Below are 20313 nucleotides of genomic sequence, written 5' to 3' on the forward strand. Positions count from 1 at the left end.
GCCCCAGGCCAGATGCCTCCATGGCCAAGGCGGCCTTGAATTAGCTAATGACAAGAGGCATTCTCACAATGTCTTCAAGTTAATTTTCATCTGATGGGAAAGAGACTAAAGACAAAATCAAATACTGGTCGATGAGCTGTTGTAATTATTCCCCAAAGCCTGGATCCTCTGTGGCCCTGGGTGACAAGGACCACGAAGGTCAAGGTTTCTTTAGATACCGTCATGCCTGGATTTAGCCCTTTGGGTGTAAAATGCCCTATAGACAGACGAAAGCATGTGGTCTCAAACAAGTGCTAGAAATACAAAGCGTTTTACCTGTTTGCGAACAAAGAGCCAAAAGAATCCCGAGCTTCTTTTCGAGTTTGTAGAGTACTGTGATTTTTCATTTTCTTAGCTTCCTTTTTATATGAAACTTTTCCAGGACTGAAATCTTTCCTGCTGGTAAATTATACTGCACATGGACTATGGGGGTTTTTTAAATAGTAATTTTTTTTTAATCCTATTCACATAAAGCCCTTTAATAGTGTATGTAATTGGAACACCCACTGGTGTACCTATTAAATGTACTTAAATCTTGGCCATTAAAACTTCAGCTAAGACTTTTATAGCTGAGACCCCAATTCAGAGATTAAAATCTAGCTAGGTTGTATTCTCTTGAGGAAACTGACAGACCCATCCAGAGCAGAGGGAAAATAGCTGTCGTACATTAAGTGATGTTAAATGCGCACAGAAAAGCTTTCACAAAGGAGGCCATTTGGTAATTAGAGAAAGAAGCTGAGTCAGGATGCCGGGGAGCTGGTCTCAGCTCTTCGATTCTTCATTTGTAAGAGGAGCTGATTTATAAATAATAAGAAGTGATTACTGGCACTACACCTGTACCCATATAGGATCCTACAGTAAGTAGATCATGTGAGTCTGAAAATTCCCCAGTCTCCTCCCCACCAGGTTCCTGCCTTGACTTATCTGCAAAGCCTTCTATAGCATCAAAAAGCTAAGGAGAAACATGGTAGTTAGAATACACTAAGCCCAAGACCACCTGGTGGGTGGACAGTTTGACTCATTTCAGTAGATATTTATTGAGTTAAAATATACAAATCACTGTGCTAAAGACAGTGGGAACACCAAGGTGAGAAATAGTAGTTAACTGGCATGTGAATGAGACCAACCTCTCATTACAACAGTCCTGCCAAGTGGGTATCATTATCCAAATTTACAGATAGATGTTCCAACCCAGTGGCGGACCCTTGGGATATTTTATTTACACAGTATAAACATTTACCAAAAAAAGAGCCATTACTCTTTATTACATTTATCTGAATGCATGATTGTCTTCCCCTAATCTACCCCTGGGTTGTAACTCATGACAGTCAAGGATCCCATCTTATTTAAACACCTGTTAAATCCCTGACATTTAGTCAGCATTCAATAAGTTTAAGTTCGAATGAATGAATGAATGAATGAAAAGTAAGGACCTTTAAACCAGATTAGGCTTAATGCTTCCTCTATTTCTGCACCAAAGATGTGTTTTATCTGACATAGAATTAAACCTTCCTGTACAATTGTCTGTGAGGCCTATTACATTAGCTCAGTAGTAAAATGGTTAAAAATCACTGGCTATTTGTTCGTTTTAGAGCTGAGATTGGCAGTTTCTGCTCTGGTAGGATCTGAACCAATCAGTCATTGCCCAGTGTTTTCTGGAACGATTACATTTGCAAGGATGTCAGCATAAAGAGCAATGTGGAGGGCAAATTAACTCCCTGCTTTCCCCAGCCATTTCTGTGGCGGTTGTCAGAATCTCACGATAGGGTAGAGAAGATTTCAAGTATACTTGCAAGGAGGGGAATTAAAAAAAAAAAAAAGTGATTTATTTCATTTAAATTATTTTAATTATTTCTTTAGACACTGAATAATTTAAGTGCCATTTTGACATGAGACTTACCTCACTGTAATACAAAGGTAATGAGAGGCTCTTTTTCAACAAGAGTTCATTATGTTTGAGCAGTGTTCAAATTGTCCAGTTGATTTTCTATTTGCTGAAAGAGGTGTGCTTCTAACAGTGTTGCTTAAGCAGATGTGGTCATTGGACAGGACTCAGGAGATGGGAGTTAAGACGTCTGACCCTTACTGTAATGTTAAGCACTTATGTTTGGTTAAGCATCGGTGGATTTCTTGTAGCTTATTTCTATCGGTATTAAACTTTTGAAACATGTTTTGAAATTTTTGAATGGACACAGCCACATGGAGTATGCTCTATGCCAAATCTGTGTCGTATTCTTAGGGCACATAGATCTCAAGGGCAAAGGCCAGATTTATTTTCTACAGTATCAAGAGATCAAATATGAAATTAATGGAATTTCGATGTTTAGTGACAAACTTTGAACCTTTTCATAGTTCCAAGGATAGATCCCGTTTATCATGAAGCTTAATTTAGTAAACTGGCTTTAAGTATTTGGATTTTATAGTTGTCATAAATTTTTTCTCAATTTAGAAATTTCCAGATCTTAAAGTGTATGGCTTTAGAGGGAAAATGGTTTCATTTTCAACATTATTAAAAGAAACACCTCAAAACTATTAAAGCGCTACAGTAATGATTCTGTAATCTTGATGAGTGACGGATGCAAGCCTCTTTTTTGCCCTAATGTAAAATCTCAGCAGGAGGAATCCATGGTGAACTCCTGCTGACATAAAGGTTGTGAAAGGCTTTCAGAGAATTAATCCTTGCATAAGGTGCTTTGTACAGAAAATGTAACCACGTTTCTTCGCAGAGGTGTACCTTTTAATTTTAAAGATAATACCTCCTTGGAAATTTAATGAAATTCTAGGGCTTTTCATTAAACATGATTTGAAGTTGACATGGGGGAAGATTTACAGTATAAGTCACCGATTCATAAAATGAGCAACTGGGGAAAATATCCCAAGACCTGATTTATGTAACCTTTATTATTTCCTACTAAAATTTTTTTGAAACTGTAGTTGGAAGAACTAGATTATATTACAACATAGTACCCGTGGCTCTGAACAATTACACAAATACTGAATTTTATCCATGTAGGTAATCTAATTAGGTTAAAATTTTTTTCTAGTCCCCCACTCCAACTGTATTTCTACCTGTGTACAGACATGTTCCATCACTAGGTTTAATAGAAGTTTTACTATTTTGAAACTCCTCCCTCAAAATTTTCTCTCCCAGAAGTCAGGTGAGAATGTTTTGGGGAAAATGTTCTTAACCTAATAAAGCTAACTTGTAATGTTCATCAGCTAAACAGTAACCCAAATTAGATGAATTATCAGGAGGCAGTCTTGTCGTTTCAGAATTAATGAAATCTCTTTGTGTTGTTAGCATGGTGGATTTTAAAAAGCGGGTCATAAAATAATCACGCTTTAAGAAGTAAATTTCCTTTAATGGCACTTTCCAAGAGACTAATCGGTTATAAGTGTTGCATTTCCTTTTCCACCCAGATCCGTGGGGTTGGTCATCAACATATGTTGAAGAAATGTAAGCAAAATATGGTAAAGTGCTGATTTTCAAAAGCACGACAAGAAACTCCTTTTCAACATTTCACATCATTTATTAATGCAGTGTACATTAGATCCCAAATCCGCAGTTGCTAAGCAAACCACGTTTAGATCTTTCAGATTCTTCTGCAGTTTTCAGTTACGTCTACAGAGGTACCCTTAAGTGGATGAACAACACATTCTATAATTCTTGAAAATATATAGTACAGAGTGAAATGATTTAAATATAATTTAGGCATATATTGATTATGAAAATAGATATCTCTCAATACAATACTTCTCTGTCTTGGTAAAAATAATAAAGCAAAGAAAATAATTCATTTCTGAAGTTGCTTTCCCTCACTTGTAAAGGTCCGATCTCCCACTATTCATGTTCTACCCTTTACTATTAAGGAAAGCTTTGCATATGTATATATAGAAGAAGAAGCGACGTGAATACTGAAGACATGTCATTCTCCCAGAGGAGACAAAGTAGTTTTTAATGATTCATTGCTTCAAACTGCTGAGTCTGTAGAATTCAGAACCTATTTGGACACAGCTTATATCCCTGCTCTTGGGGCAGACATAAGGACACGGGTTAATGGTAAGGGAGGACAGGCCCTGTCTCTGCTACTGCAGAGATGAGGACTCAAGAAAATCAGGCTAGAATTTCTTTAAACGAAACCAGAAAATAGAAGTCAAAGACCCACAGGTGCTGACTGATTGGTATTACATCTTGGACCAGCCGAATGCCTTTATTCTTATTTCAGTTTTTGATGGCTATAATCAAACTGTCAGTTTAAAATCCTCTCATTCCCCATTGCAGGGTTTTAGCTGCAGTTATGTTGAGGCCCAAAAGATGACTGCCATATTCATTCATATTTTATAGCTTGGACTGGGATTTATTAATACCTATTTCTAAGCTGGCCCTGTTTAAACTATTTGGCATTTGAATTAAATTAATAACGCACCTTGGCTTTTTGCTTTTTACGTATCTTCCTATGCTTGTTTTGACTGTACAGGAGAAGACAAGGCTAGTAGTGTAAATTGGATAAAATTGCCTGGTCTGGCATTGAGTGGAACTTGATTCAAATGAAATTCTAATGATGCTCATTTAAAAGCTGTAGCAATAGGTAAATTCTTTGTCCATCTGGAGAGTTCCACCTTAACTTGAGCTGACAATGATGTCTTTCCTTTCACTCTGTCTCAATCAGTAAGAACTGAGGATTTAATTTAGCTACTGCTTTGTTCTAAAAAATAAACATGATAAAAATGAACCTGAAAAAGAGAGCCTTGGGAAATCTGATCTCACCATATTCACACGGTGTGACAGGTATTTAAAGTAGGGGAGTGCATCACTAAAGCTATTAATAAACCTGAACTCTGCAAAATTTTCATAAAGTTTAACAATTTAAATATCCATACTGCATTTAGAGATTCAATAAATATAATTGCATATGTTGTGCTTTTCATAAATTAAAATCCTCAAGTACATTTCAAAACAAGATGGATTTCCACATCATGCCTATTTAAAAGCAAATATAATAGATCCTATTCCTGGTCATAAAGCCAGGCAAATCCCCCTACCTCTAGTCAAAAGGCAGCAAGCTAATCTAGCTTCCCTACATCCATTACATGAGTGCTTCTCTGTTAAAATCAGAATGTGGAAAAAAGTCAATTTTTTCCTTTATGCACTGCTGAGACAAGCATAATCCTCTAAATTTTTTTTGTTTTTTATTCCCTTACAGTGTTATTTCTTCTAGACAACTGAGTGGGTGGAGAAAAAAAAAGTGATCAGGAAAACATTTTGCATCTGGGACTCCTTCCTCCAGCCCTGAAATTCTCATCGGACACTTTGTGACATGTGCAGGGGTGTCAGCATCTCTTCAAATATAGCCCCCTTCACGTTGGAACCTCTCAGGTTGGCTTCTTGAAGATCACAGCCAGACAGATCACAGTTCTGCAAGACAAAAACAATATTCACGAGATTCAGATGGAGGTTTAGGGCCTTCTCTGTTCCCTCTCAAAAGGATTCCTGGGGCACATGAAAATCAGTTATTTCTGGAAAACTTCTGTTTTAGGAAAGAAGTCAGATTTTCTTTGATTGGATTTGTTTTCTCTAGGTGATGCTCAGGCTGACCATTACAAATAGAGATAAAAGTTAAAGAGGAAGCATGTTTCTTCCGTTCATGTATTTTACAATCAGTCATTTAAAACCCAGAATGAGGGGCACCTGGGTGGCTCAGACGTTAAGCGTCTGCCTTCGGCTCAGGTCATGATCCCGGGGTCCTGGGATCGAGCCCCACATCGGGCTCCCCACTCCACGGGAAGCCTGCTTCTCCCTCTCCCACTTCCCCTGCTTGTGTTCCCTCTCTCGCTGTATCTATCTCTGTCAAATGAATGAATAAAATCTTAAAAAAAAAACCCAGAATGGACTGCAATGTAGTAAATATTATCTATGCAAATTTACTACAATCCAACAATGACAACAACAAAAGGCATGAGCAGGGCTGGGAAACACTATTAAAAAAATCTGAGCAAAAGAGATTTTACTTACTAAATTAAATTATGTAAGAGATTTTTGCCATTCCTCAACTCGAACATTTTTATAGCAGGGAACTGCCTTTTTTTTAAACCCCCAAATTATATGCACAGTTCAATGATTTTTAGCAAATGTATACAAAAGCTGTAGCAATAGGTTAACTACCACCACAATTGGGAGCGGTTTTTAAATTTCTCTTGAGATCACAGAATGGCAGATGAGACAGATTTTGGATAAGTCCCTGGGGATGGTGGGCAATGGCACATAACCTTTTAGGACAGAATGTCACCAGCTGCCCTTCAACAGTCAACCTGATTAATCTTTGCAATCATTTGCAATCAGGAAGACTTTGACTACATGGTTAACTAAAACTAAGAGGGGAAAAATCATCATCTTTGGTCTGACAGTACCAATAATAAAAAATTAAATAATTGTGCTTATAATAGGTTTATACTTTTGGCCTTAGACCGGTTCTTTTTCCTTTAAGTTTAATGGGGCCTGCCACTCTGTTGCTAAAATCTATCAAGAGAACAGGCAAAAACATTAAAAGAAACAAATCAGTAACAAGCCAAATTTTGACCTCCTATTCTCCCCAATCCAACCCAGGCCAGATTTTCTGGGACAGGGCTGTACTGTTCAATATGATGGCAACAGCCACACATGGCTATTAGTATTTAAATGAATTAAAATGAAATAAAATAAAAAATCCATTTCTCGGTAGCAATGGCCATATTTCAAGTGCTTAACAGCCCTAGTAGCTGGTTGCTACTGTACTAAACAGATTTAGAACGTGTCTAGCATTGCAAAAAGTGCTACTGGACAGCACCGAGAGACCCATCAACAGCGCTGAAGTCGGCTAGTGGCATTCGCAAGTCAAGACAACATACAGAATTCTGATGAAAGAGATGCATGGACATGAGATTCAAAAAGAATATGATTCCGATTTAGAACAGGCTTTCTTTGAACCTGATTTCAAACCTGGATATCTTTTAAATTTCTCAAGTAGTTAAAAAAATAATCTGACCCCATTTAATTCTGTTTGGAATTAAAACTTAAGAAAAACACAATAAGGGGCGCCTGCCTGGGTGGCTCAGTTGGTTAAGCATCTGCCTTCAGCTCAGGTCACGATCCCAGAGTCCTGGGATGGAGCCCCGCATCGGGCTCCCTGCTCAGCGGGGAGCCTGCTTCTCCCTCTGCCTGCTGGTCCCCCTGCTTGAGTGCTCTCTCTATCTCTCTCTGTGTCAAATAAATAAAAATCTTGAAAAAAAAAAAAACCCACAATAAGTCAGATTAATAAAAATACCCATCAAACTGATCTACTTGAAGGAGACCCAAGGAAAAGAGGAGAAATGAAATCAACTTAGAGCAAATGTCAGATGAATCCTCAAATCGGAGACTGGTATCTATGACTTGTGTAACTGAATCCTGCTCTGGGGTTCCAATTGGTTGAAGCAAGCAATCGATAAAAAAACATCCCTCTGGCTGTGCTGGTATGCCACCTGGCAGTTTTTACGAGCCAACTACTTTATGATTTCAATAAATTTTGCATGAGATACTCCGTAATTGTAGATAAACAAAAACTCTTTAGAAATTGGTGACTCACCTCTAAATCAGTTCCTGCCAGAGTTGCTCCTCTGAGGTTACAGTTCTTCAACTTTGCATTTTTTAAGGTAGCAACTCTCAGGTTAATTCCTGTCATTTGACTTCCTTCCATATCCACACCTTTCAGATTAGCACCTAAAGTGAACATATTTGGGGGGCAGTTGAACTTAAAAATATTTATAGTCATCTACCTTTAAAAAACCACAGGATGACTTAATGGAAGTGAATGATGACAAGCTCCTTTAACTTTTGGAAAGAACTCTGTGAACCATAAATCTCAGTCTCTCAACCAACTTCCACAGAGAAAGAGTTCATTGTTAAAAAACTGTTTGCTTATACTATGAATTAAGAATATTTTAGTCTGTATTTTTGAGGAGGAATTCAATTCGGTCTTAAGATAAACACTTTTATAACAGCCCTCCACAAGTTTATGATAAGGAAGGTAAATACCCTGTATTCTAAACATACAACTAAACAAAGTGACCAGTTCACTGACACAACAGAGCAATAGGAATTCATAAACAAAACATTAAATCTAACAATGACAAAAACTGCCTGGCTTTGTGCAAACTGAAATTCATTTTAGTCAGTGTAAGAGTATGCTATGTTTAGTTTCAAAGTTTGAGATGCTGATATTTAATTCTCCAACTAAAGCCTTATTCAATATTAAAGGCTGGATTTTTCCCTAACTTCTTGCATGGCACATGACTGAGACCAAGATAGGACTTACTCTTGTTCATTCTCCAAGTATGAGGAGAGAAGAAATCTATATCCCCCTATAGTGGTCATGACTTTCCCGTAACAATTATTTTGTTGGGCTTTTTACTTCACGGTGTTTTCACCTTAGAAAACGTAATTATAGATAGAAGCTCACCTTCTAAGTTGGCTTTAAGACCAGAAGGATCTTCAAAATTACACAGTTTCAGGGATGCTCCTTCTGCATTAGAACAGAGCATCTTGACTCCCTGGAGATTTGCACACTGGCAAGGAAAGGAGAGAAGTCCATGTTTTAACCTTCAGAAGTTTGTTTGGATAAGAAAAAATTGGCTCAAACAATAAAAGAAAAAACAGACAAGGGGTGGAAGCTCAATTCCATACACTCACCATCAATTATTTTCTGTTTACAATGAAGACCTTTCCAACTAGACTCAATAAGAACTGAGAACTAAATAGTTCTTTCAAAAGAACCATTTTAAGAGAAAAAAACAGCCCAATTAACAATAGCATGTCCATTTTACACAAAACTTAAGAGTTTAGATAAAAGAGTTGGAGAGTCGTGACTATGACATCCTAGTTCTATTTTCAGGAACAGCCCTGGGTGTGACGTGAGAGCTGAAATGTGTGGGCAAGGAAAGCATAGCCTTGTCAGGGGTAGGGATTTCTCCTCCTTATTTCTGTAGGAATCAACGAAATTCTTGATGTTCAATCCTGCTATTAACTACCTTCATTTCAAAGGTCAGAATACTAAGGCCAGCAGTTCTAGGCATCATCTGGCTACAAAACACTACAAGTTGTTTGCTGGGTCTTTCTGGACCAACCACTACTACACAACATGCACAACCTTGACCCAAATTACAGCGCAAAATACAAAGAGTGAAAAACCAGAAAATCTATGTTAGAATTTTAAATTATGTTAATTTATCTCTGAGGATTCAATGTCATCGGATCTGAACTCCCAACGGCAACTGGATAAGACAGGAAGCTATATAGGTGACATTAACATTAGAACTTCACAGATTGTGACCATCAAAGTAGACGATGAATGGAAAGCTGTCTTAAAAATTGTAAGGCACAATATAAATGACAATTGTAGCTGTCATTAAAACTACAACAGTGAGGATTCTAAAATCCTAAGGCTGATCAAGATATGTTATTGCCATACCTAACAAAAAAATCCTGTTTTGTAAGTGCAATTTCATTCACCCTATAGTCAATTCTGTGGAAAGGGAGATACACTACAGATCATTTCAAATCACAGCAAATTGCGAAATGCACACATACTTTCCCATCTGCGCCTTTGCATTTACACAAGGTGGTACAGAAGCTCAGACTGAGAGGTAAGATACGTGAGGACCTGAAAGGATCAAGATAACTAAAAGACCTTATTTTAAATACTTGAAAATATTAACAAGACAGGAAGCTGAGAATATGAAAATAAATGTCTCTGGTTCTCTGTGGTGTGCCCCCAGGTAAAATAGACTGTAACTATTATCAAAAGCTCCCAAGGTGACAGCACAGGGAGAGCACCCTGCAGTTAGGTGTGACTGCAGCACCAGCCACCAGGTTGGGGGCTGGCATCTGGGCTGACCCAACTATAAGCCCAAGGTGGCCCCAGACTGGCCCTTTACAACACTGGGACCAAACCGTGCCCACAACAGAAAGTGCACTGCAGCAGCCAACTGCACTGAAGGCAAAAGCAGCTGAGCCACAACAGGAGGGCACATGTAACACATACAGGAGACACCTCTGCCCGAAGTGCCCGGTTCTGGGGAACAAAGGCCACTGAACTACAGAGCACTACAGGACCTCTTCTTCATAAGGCCACTACTTTTAAGATCAGGAGACATAGCTGACTCTCCTAATACATGGAAACACACAGAGAGTTGGACAAAATGAGGAAACAGAGGAATATGTCTCAAATGAAAGGACAGGACAAAATCACAGCAAAAGAGCTAAATGAAATGGAGATAAGCTACATGCCTGATAGAGAATTCAAAATAATGATCATAAAGAGCTGCGAAGAGTGAAGGATCTCTTAACAAAGAGAAAATATAAAAGAACCAATCATAGATGAAGAACTGAAATTAAAAATACACTAGAGGGAATAAACAGTAGACCAGAGGAAACAGAAGAATGGATCAGTGAGCTGGAGGACAGAGTAATGGAAAGCAACCAAGATGAACAGCAAAAAGAAAAAAGAATAGGTTAAGGGAACTCAGTGACATCAAGTGTACTAACATATGCACTGCACAGATCTCAGAGAAGAGACAGAAAGGGGGCAGAAAATTTATTTGCAGAAATAATAGCTACAAACATCCCAAATCTAGGGAAGGAAAGAGAAATCCAGATCCAGGGGGCACAGAGACCTCAACAGAATCAACCCATGGAGGTTCACACCAAGAGATATAATAATTAAAATGGCAAAAAGTGGTGATAAAGAGAGAATTTAAAGGCACCAAGAAAAAAAAAGTTATATACAAGGGAAACCCCATAAAGCAATCTGCTGATTTTGCAGCAGACACTGGAGGCCAGAAGGGAGTGGCATGACATATTCAAAGTGCTGAAAGGAAAAAACCTGAAACCAATTATACTCTCCCCAGCAAGGCTATCATTAGGAATAGGAGAGAGTTTCCCAAACAAAAGTTAAAGCAGTTCATCACCACTAAACCAGCTTTACAAGAAATGTTAAAGGCAATTCTTTAATGGAAAAAAAAAAGGACATAATCAGGAGTAAGAAAATTAGGAAAGGAAAAATTTCACAGGTAAATGCAAATATAATAAAAGTAGTAGATGAATCACTTATATATAAAACCAGTATGGAGGTTATAACACCAAAACATTAAAATCAGTTATACCCATAAAAATAAGTCAAGGGATTCACAAAATAAAAGGATATAATATGACACCATCTACATAAAATGTGTGTGTGTTGGGGGCCGGGGAGGCGAGTGAGAAAAAATTTAGTGCATTTAAGATGGGTTCAAACTTAAGCAACCATCAACCTTATATAGATACCTATACACATAAGATGTAATATATGAACTCACAAATCAAAAACCTGTAATGGATATACAAAAAAATAAAAAGAAAGGAATCCAAGCAAATCACTAAAGAAAGCCATCAAACCACAAGAGAGCAAGAGAAAAAAGAAACAAAGAAGAATTCCAAAAACAACTGTAAAACAAGTAACAAAATGGCAGTAAGTACATACATATCATTAATTACTTTGAATGTAAATACACTAAATGCTCCAATCAAAAGATATAGGCTGGGGTGCCTGAGTGGCTCAGTCAGTTGAGCATTTAATTTTTGGTTTTGGCTCAGGTCATAATCTCAGGGTCCTGGGATTAAGCCCAGCTTCATGCTCCACGTTCAGCGCGATGTCTGCTTGAGGATTTTCTCTCCCACTTCCTCTGCCCCTTCCCCCTGCTCATTCTCTCTCTCTCTCGTAAATCAGTAAATCTTAAAAAAAAAAAAAAAAAAAAGATAGAGGCTGACCAAATGGATAAAAAAAGCAAGAACCATCTATATGCTGCTTATAAGAGACTCATTTCAGACCTAAAGATATATGAAGATTGAAAGATGGAGAAGTGTCTGGGCGAAACAGTCAGTTAAGCATGCAACTCGTAAAATTAGGTCATGATCTCAGGGTCTTGGGATTGAGCCCCACATCGGACTCTACCCTCAGCAGCGAGCACGGGGAAGGGCTCGCTCGCTCTCTCAAATAAATAAATAAATCTTAAAAAAAAAAGAAAGTGAAGGGTTGGAAAATCATTTACTATGCAAATGGAAGTGCAAAGAAAGCTGGGGTAGCAAAACTTGTATCTCAGACAAAACAGACTTTAAAACAAAGACTGTAACAAGCAACAAAGAAGGACACTACATAATGATAAAGGGAACAATGCAACAAGAGGATAGAACAATGGCAAATATTTATTTGGAGTGACTAAATACATATAGCATTTATTAACAGACATAAAGGAAAAAAAATTATTGTAATACAGTAACAAGTACAAGACTTTAACACCCCACTTACATCAATGGATAGATCATCCAGACAGAAAATCAACAAGGGATCAGTGGCTTTGAATGACACATTAGACCAGATGGATCTAAAAGTTATTTCAGAACATTCCACCCCAAAACAGTGTAATACACATTCTTTTCCAGGTGCAAAGGGAACATTCTCCAGTACAGATCATATGTTAGGCCACAAACAAGTCTCAACAAATTCAAAAAGACTGAAATCGTATCATGCAACATTTCTGACCATAATGGCATGAAACTAGAAAAAAGTGGAAAGAACAAATACATGGAGATTAAATAACATGTACTATATAGTCGGTGGGTCAACCAAGAAATCAAAGAGGAAATAAAACACATTCATGGAGAAAAATGAAAATGAAAATAAAATGGTCCAAAATCTTTGGAATGCAGCAAAAGCTGTTCTCAGGGGAAGATTAGAGCAATATAGGCCTACCTTAAGAAGCAAGAAATTTCTCAAACAACCTAACTTTATACCTAAAGGAACTAGAAAAAGAAGAATAAACAAAGCCCAAAGCCAGTAGAAGGAAGGAAAAGATTAAAACAGAAATAAATGAAATAGAGACTAAAAGAACAATAGAACAGATCAATGAAACCAGGAGCTGGTTCTTTGAAACGTTCAATAAAACTGATAAACCTTTAGTCAGACTCATTTAAAAAAAAAAAAAAGAGGACTTGAATAAAATAATGAAAGAGGAGAAATAATAACTGATACCACAGAAATACTAAGGATTAAAGAGAATATTATGAAAAATTATGTGCCAATAAATGGGGCAACCTAGAAGAAATGGATAAATTCCTAGAAACATAATTATTTCTCCCAAAACTGCACCAGGAAGAAATAAAAAACTTGAACAGACTGATTAGTAGCAATGAAATTGAATAAGTAACTGAAAAACTCCCATCAGAATTCTACCAAACGCTTAAGGAAGAGTTAATACACATTTTGTTCAAACTATTCCAAAAACTAAAAAAGGAAGGAAAGACTCCAAATTCCTTCTATGAGGAATTATTACCTTGATACTAAAACTAGATAAAGTGACTACAAAAAACAAAAACCAAAACCACAAGCCAGTATCTCTGATGAACACAGATGCAAAAATCTTCAACATAACAGGAGCAAACCGAATCCAACAATATTTCATTAAAAAAAACTGAATTCACCATGATCAAGTGGAATTTATTCCTGGCACACAAAAATACAAATAATATTTGCAAATCAATCAACATGTATCAACATCACATTAACAAGAGAAAAGGTAACAACCATGTGACCATTTCAACAGATGCAGAAAAAGCATTTAGCAAGTACAACAACCATTTATGATAAAAACCCTCAACAAAGTAGGCTTAGAGGAACAAACCTCAACATAATAAAGACCATACATGAAAAACCCTCAGCTAACATCATATTTAATGGGGAAAAACTGAGAGCTTTTCCTCTAAGGTCAGGAACAAGACAAGGATATCCACTTGAACCACTTTCATTTAACCTAGTACTGGAAGTCCTAGCCATAGCAATCAAACAAGAAAACAGAAATAAAAGGAATTCAAATTGGTAAGGAAGAAGTAAAACTTTCACTATTTGCAGATGACATGATACTCTATAGAGAAAACCCAAAAGAGTCCACCAAAAAATCCTAAAACTGATAACTGAATTCAGAAAGTCTCAGGATACAAAATCAATATACAGAAATCTGTTGTATTTCCATACACTAATAATGAAGTAGAAGGATGAGAAATTAAGAAAACAATCCTACTTACAACTGCACCAAAAAGAATAAAATACCTAGGAATAAGCTTAACCAAGGAGATGACAGACCTGTACTCTGAAAACTATAAAACACTGATGAAACAAACTAAAGGTGACACAAATAGAAAGATATTCTGTGCTCATGAACTGGGAGAACCAATACTGTTAAAATGTCCATACTACCCAAAGCAACCAAGAAGTTTAATGCAATCCCAATCAAAATACCAACAGCATTTTCCACAGAACTAGAACAAATAATCTTAAAATTTATATGGAAACACAAAAGACCCTGAATGGCAATCTTGAAAAAGAAGAACAAAACTCAAGGTATCACAATCCCAGATTTCGAGATATACTACAGAGCTGTAGTAATCAAAATAGTATGATACTGACACAAAAACAGCTCAAGAGAACAGAGTCCAGAAATAAGCCCACACTTTTATTGTCAATTAATCTATGACAAAGGAGGGGCGCTTGGGTGACTCAGTTAAGCGTCTGACTCCTGATTTCAGCTCAGGTCATTATCTCAAGGTCATGAGATTGAGCCCCATGTCAGACTCCACTGGGTGTAGAGCCTGCTCAAGATTCTCTTCCTCTCCCTCTGCCCTGCCCCCCTCAAAAAAAAAATCTATGACGAAGGAGGCAAGAATACACAATGGGAAAAAGTCTCTTCAACAAATGGTGCAGGGAAAACTGGACAGCTTCATGCAAAAGAATGAAACTAGACCACTTTCTTATATCATACACAAAAATAAACTCAAAATGGATTAAGGACCTAAATGTGAGACCTGAAACTGTAAAAATGCTAGAAGAGAACACAGGCAGTAAGTTCTTTGACATCAGCCATAGAAACATTTTTCTAGATAAGTCTCCTTTGGCAAGGGAAACAAAAACAAAATTAAATTATTGGGACTACACCAAAATAAAATACTTCTGCACAGCAAATGAAATCATAAACAAAACAAAAAGACAACCTACTGAATGGGAGAAGATATTTGCAAATTATAGATCCAATAGGGGGTTAATATACAAAATATATGAAGAACCTATACAACTCAACACCAAAACAACAAATAATCCAGTTAAAAAATGGGCAGAAGATATGAACAGACATTTCTCCAAAGACGACATCCAGATGGCCAACAGACACATGAAAAGATGCTCAACATCACTCATCATCAGGGAAATGCAATTCAAAACCACAATGAGAGATCACCTCATACCTGTCAGAATGGCTAAAATAAAAAACACAGTAAGTGTTGACGAGGATGTGGAGGAAAAGGAACCCTTGTGCACTGTTGGTGGGAAAGCAAACTGGTGCAGCCACTCTGGAAAACAGTATGGAGGTTCCTCAAAAAATTAAAAATAGAATTAAAAAATAGTGGGATCCAGTAATCCCACTAATGGGTATCTACCCAAAGAAAATAAAAATACTAATTCAAAAAGATATATACGTACCCCAGTGTTTATAATAGCATTATTTACAAGAGCAAAGATATGGAAGAAACCCAAGTGTCCATCGATAAACGAATAGATAAAGAAGATGTGGTAGACACACACACACACACACGAATATTACTCAGCCATAAAAAAGAATGAAATCTTGTCATTTATAACAACATGGATGGAGGTAGAGGGCATAATGCTAACTGAAATAAGTCAGAGAAAGAAAAATACCATATGATTTCAACCTCATGTGGAATTTAAGAAATAAACAAACAAATGGGTGAAATAGGTGAAGGGGATTAAGAGTACACTCTTCATGAGGGGCACCTGGGTGGTTCAGTCCGTTAAGTGTCCGACTCCTGGTTTTGGCTCAGGTCATGATCTCAGGGTCATGAGACTGAGCCCCAAGTAGGCTCCGTGCTCAGTGCAGAGTCTGCTTGAGATTCTTTCCCTCCCTTTTCCTCCCTCTTGGCTCCTCTCCCACTTGTGTTCTCTCTCTCAAATAAATAAATAAAATCTAAAAAAAAAAGTACACTTATCATGAAACTAATCTAACACTGTATGTTAATTATGCTTAAAAAAAATAGGGCTCACCACATAGCACATGAGAGACAATGGACTCTGAAAAACAAACTGAGAGTTCCAGAGGGGAGGGGGGTGGGAGGATCGGTTAGCCTGGTGATGGGTATTAAAGAGGGCACGTTCTGCATGGAGCACTGGGTGTTATGCACAAACAATGAATCATGGGACACTACATCAAAAACTAATGATATAATGTATGGTGATTAACATAACATAATAAAAAAAATAGGGAAGAAGCAGAAATAGATGAAGTATAGATTAGACCAGCTGGTCTAGATGAATGGGTTATTGGTACATGGGGAATTTTTTAAAAGTAGTATTTGTTGTTTTAAATATAATAACAACAATAATAATAAAGTCCCAAGGTAATTTTAAGTACAGCTCTATACTGAAAGCTATACACTATGGAATCGCACAAAGAAACAGATTTATAAGAAATTCAGCGACGTTTTCGATCTTCAACCACAGAAAACATTCCCCCCACCCTTAATCAATGGTAAAGCAGGTCACCAACACTGAGGGTACAGAACTCAGCTACTCAGTAAACCAGCACTGCAGCTGTAAGAGTTTTGCTATCTACTGTATCAAGGGGCAAAGGGCTTTGATGAAAGCAATTCAGTTTTTACCATTATTTCTTAAGTATGGTATTAGGATTATGTTTTCAAAAATGGTCTTTATATATTTTTTAAAGATTTTATTTATTTATTTATGTGAGAGAGAGCAAGAGAAAAAAGAGCACAAATGGGGGTGGGAGGGTGGGGGAAGGGCTGAGCGACAGGGAGAAGCAGGCTCCCCCCTGAGCAGGGAGCCTGCCTTGGGACTCAATCCCAGGATCCTGAGATCACGACCTGAGCAGAAGGCAGACGCTTAATCGACTGAGCCACACAGGCTCCCCAAATGGTCTTTATCTTTAAGAGAGAAACGAAATATTTACAGGTGAAATAATGAGTTGCTTCAAAATAACGGTGAAAAGAGGTACAGACAAAATTGTTTATGTGCTGATGATATATGTTGAAGCTGAGTAATGGAGGTAACAAGGGGGATTCATTATATTGTTCTATTTTTGTATGTTGGACATTTTCCACATGAAAAAGTCATTAAAAAAAGAAATAAGAAAAAGAAAACACATGCTGTAGAGTCTAGTTCCAACTCTGCTAACAAACTAGCCTTTTTGGGCTTGGGCAAATCGCTCGGTTTGTGTCTCAGTCTACCAAACAAGAGGGTCATATTTGATGACCATCAAGGTCCCTGTTACCATTTATCAATCTTGGATGGGAATATGCAATGGATACGTACCAGCTGAATTATTACACCAGCTTCTATGCAGCAGACTGAGGTCACTGATGGCAGGCAGAGTATGCAGAACAAACACTCTAAAGCATGCTGACAGAAGAGATAATGTGGCACAGACTTCTGCTTAACAGGGAGAGCAACTGCGATCACCCTGGCTGACACCAGAATCGCATGGCTCCTATGGAAAGGCCTCACAGCCTGTGAGTGATACACTGGTGAGAAGTTCAAAAAGAGTGGTGGACCCATTAGGTACATCTTGTGTGGCAGAGAGCTTAGCACACATCCTATTTTGTGGATATGACAGCTACTCATTAGCAATCATCCTCAAATGCCAAGGACAATTAGCAACTAGTTTTGACTTCACAACCTATACACCCTGGGCAATGACTCTTCAACATGTGCCATTTCCATCATTAGTAATTAAACTTACAATTCTACAGCACTTCAGTTTACCAATTATACAGTATGGGTAGAACAAGTATTTACAGATAAGAAAATTATGGTTCAGGTTTGGTGTATTACTACAATTCAACACAACTCAAAACCAGCTGTACTGAATGACCCAGTCTGTCTTTTTATCTTTTTTTGTTTTGTCCTTAACAAAATCCACACGAGTGGTCTCTCAACATTTCACTATTTAAAGACTAGGTCCTTCAAACCTTTCCTCTGTGCTAATAGTCTTTTGCTTATTTTGCTACCAGTGTTGTCCTTCCTCATAAGATGGGACAAGGAGAGTGAAAATACTGGAAATGTATATTGGCAGATTTTTTTATAGATCCGGTATCATAAACTTCATGGAAAAATAGGTTGCAAGTAAGGAATAAAACTAAAATTATAAAATTCAATGAACATTTATTCAATGACTACTAAAAGCAAGGTACTGGGATGCCTGGGTGGCTCAGTCAGTTAAGTGTCTGCCTTCGGCTCAGGTCATGATCCCAGGTCCTGGGAATGAGCCCGGCATTGGGCTCCACACTCAGCGTGGAGTCTGCTTCTCTCCCTCCCTCTGCTCCTCCCCCTGCTCGTGCTTGCTCTCTCTCTCAAATAAATGAAATCTTAAAAAAAAAAAAAAAAGGCAAGGTACCATGTTAGGTATTATTAATTCAAAAAACCTATAGGCATGGGCCTTGGTATTAAGGAAACTGAAGTTGTTTAGAAGTTAGATATCACTGTTGTTTTGCATCTATTCTCTAACCCCAAATTAGCACAGGTAACTGTTACATAAATACATGATGTACATATGTACAGACACACACACCTATATATATATTTGACCCTTGAACAACATGGGTTTGATTGCACGGGTCCACTTATATGTGGATTTTTTTTGACAGAGAGACACACAGTGAGAGAAGGACCACAAGCAGGGGGAGTGGGAGAGGGAGAAGCAGGCTTTCCACTGAGCAGGGAGCCTGAAGCAGGGCTCGATCCCAGGACCCCGGGATCATGACCTGAGCCGAAGGCAGACGCTTAAGGACTGAGCCACCCAGGCGCCCGCTTTTTTTTAAGATTTTATTTATTTGACAGAGAGAGTGACAGAACAACAGCAAGGGGAGTGGCAGGCAGAGGGAGAGGGAGAAGCAGGCTACCCCTGAGCAAGGAGCGGGATGTGGGGCCCGATCCCAGGATTCCAGGATCATGACCTGAGCCGAAGGCAAACCCTTAACCGTCAGCCACCAAGGTGCCCCAATTCTTTTTTTAAGTAGGCACCACACCCAGCGTGGAGCCTAACATGGGGCTTGAATTCATGATTCTGAGATCAAGACCTGGATGCTTAACCAACTGAGCCACCCAGGTCCCCTATATGTGGGTTTTTAAAAATCAATATAATACATTACTATAAATGTATTTTCTCTTCCTTATGATTTTCTTTTTTTTTTCTTTTTAAAAGATTTTTATTTATTTATTTGACAGAGAGAGACACAGTGAGAGAGGGAACACAAGCAGGGGGAGTGGAAAAGGGAGAAGCAGGCTTCCCGCTGAGCAGGGAGCCCGATGCAGGGCTCGATCCCAGGACCCTGGGATCATGACCTGAGCTGAAGGCAGACGCTTAACTGACTGAGCCACCCAGGTGCCCCCCTTATGATTTTCTTAATAACATTTTCTTTTCTCTATCTTATCTTATTGTAAGAGTACAGTATATAATACATATGACATACAAAATATATGCTAACTGACTGTTTATGTTATTGGTAAGGCTTCTGGTCAACAGCAGACTATTAAGTAGTTACGTTTTGGGGGAGTCAAAAGTTATGTGTGGATTTTCGACTGCACAGAGGTCAGTGCCCCTAGCCTCAGTGTTGTGCAAGGGTCAAGTGTGTGTATATATATATACACACACACACACACACATACATACATGTAAACACACACACACATAAGTATATATACACATAGAGAGGAGGAGAGCCATGGAGATGCTAACTTGCACAGACTGACACACATCATGTTTATTTCACAGTATCTCCGCCAAATACCTCTAGAGCAATAACATTTCCCCACTCCAGAAATGAGGCTGAATAGAAGATCTCAAAGGTCCTTTTCGGCTTTACCCTCCTAATTCACTGAAAATAGAAGTCCTTCTAAAGTACACTATATTGAAGAGATGAGGATCTAATTTCAAGATTTAATTTCTTATTAGTTGCTAAATCTTTCAGGTCTTCGTTTATTGAAGGATATCAAAGTTGCAAAACCAACACATTTCACTTTCAAAGCCTTGGGTTTTATCAACTTAATAAATTATCTGTTTTCAAGTAAAAGCTCTCATGAGAGAGAGAGATCATTTCTGCTTGTTGAGACTGTTCAATAGACTAAACATTTAATTCTCTCTTATAAC

At 37.9% G+C, this 20313-nt stretch overlaps 1 protein-coding gene across 1 annotated transcript in view; it reads right to left on the reverse strand.

Moving 5' to 3' along the window:
- Nucleotides 1-3548: 3548 nt before the first annotated feature.
- The window catches only part of KCTD9 (potassium channel tetramerization domain containing 9), a 37994-nt gene continuing 21229 nt past the window's right edge, over nucleotides 3549-20313 (reverse strand). Inside the window, exons 10-12 of the mRNA XM_035022589.1 lie at nucleotides 8514-8619; nucleotides 7641-7774; nucleotides 3549-5455 (exon numbers count right to left, since the gene is read on the reverse strand). Coding sequence (XP_034878480.1) covers nucleotides 5339-5455; nucleotides 7641-7774; nucleotides 8514-8619 — 357 coding nt within the window. The 3' untranslated portion in view covers nucleotides 3549-5338. The remainder of the gene's footprint in view (nucleotides 5456-7640; nucleotides 7775-8513; nucleotides 8620-20313) is intronic.

The sequence above is a fragment of the Mirounga leonina genome, unplaced genomic scaffold (genome assembly GCF_011800145.1).
Source record: "Mirounga leonina isolate KUSES-001 unplaced genomic scaffold, KU_Mleo_1.0 Mir_176, whole genome shotgun sequence".
Taxonomy (NCBI): Eukaryota; Metazoa; Chordata; class Mammalia; order Carnivora; family Phocidae; genus Mirounga; species Mirounga leonina.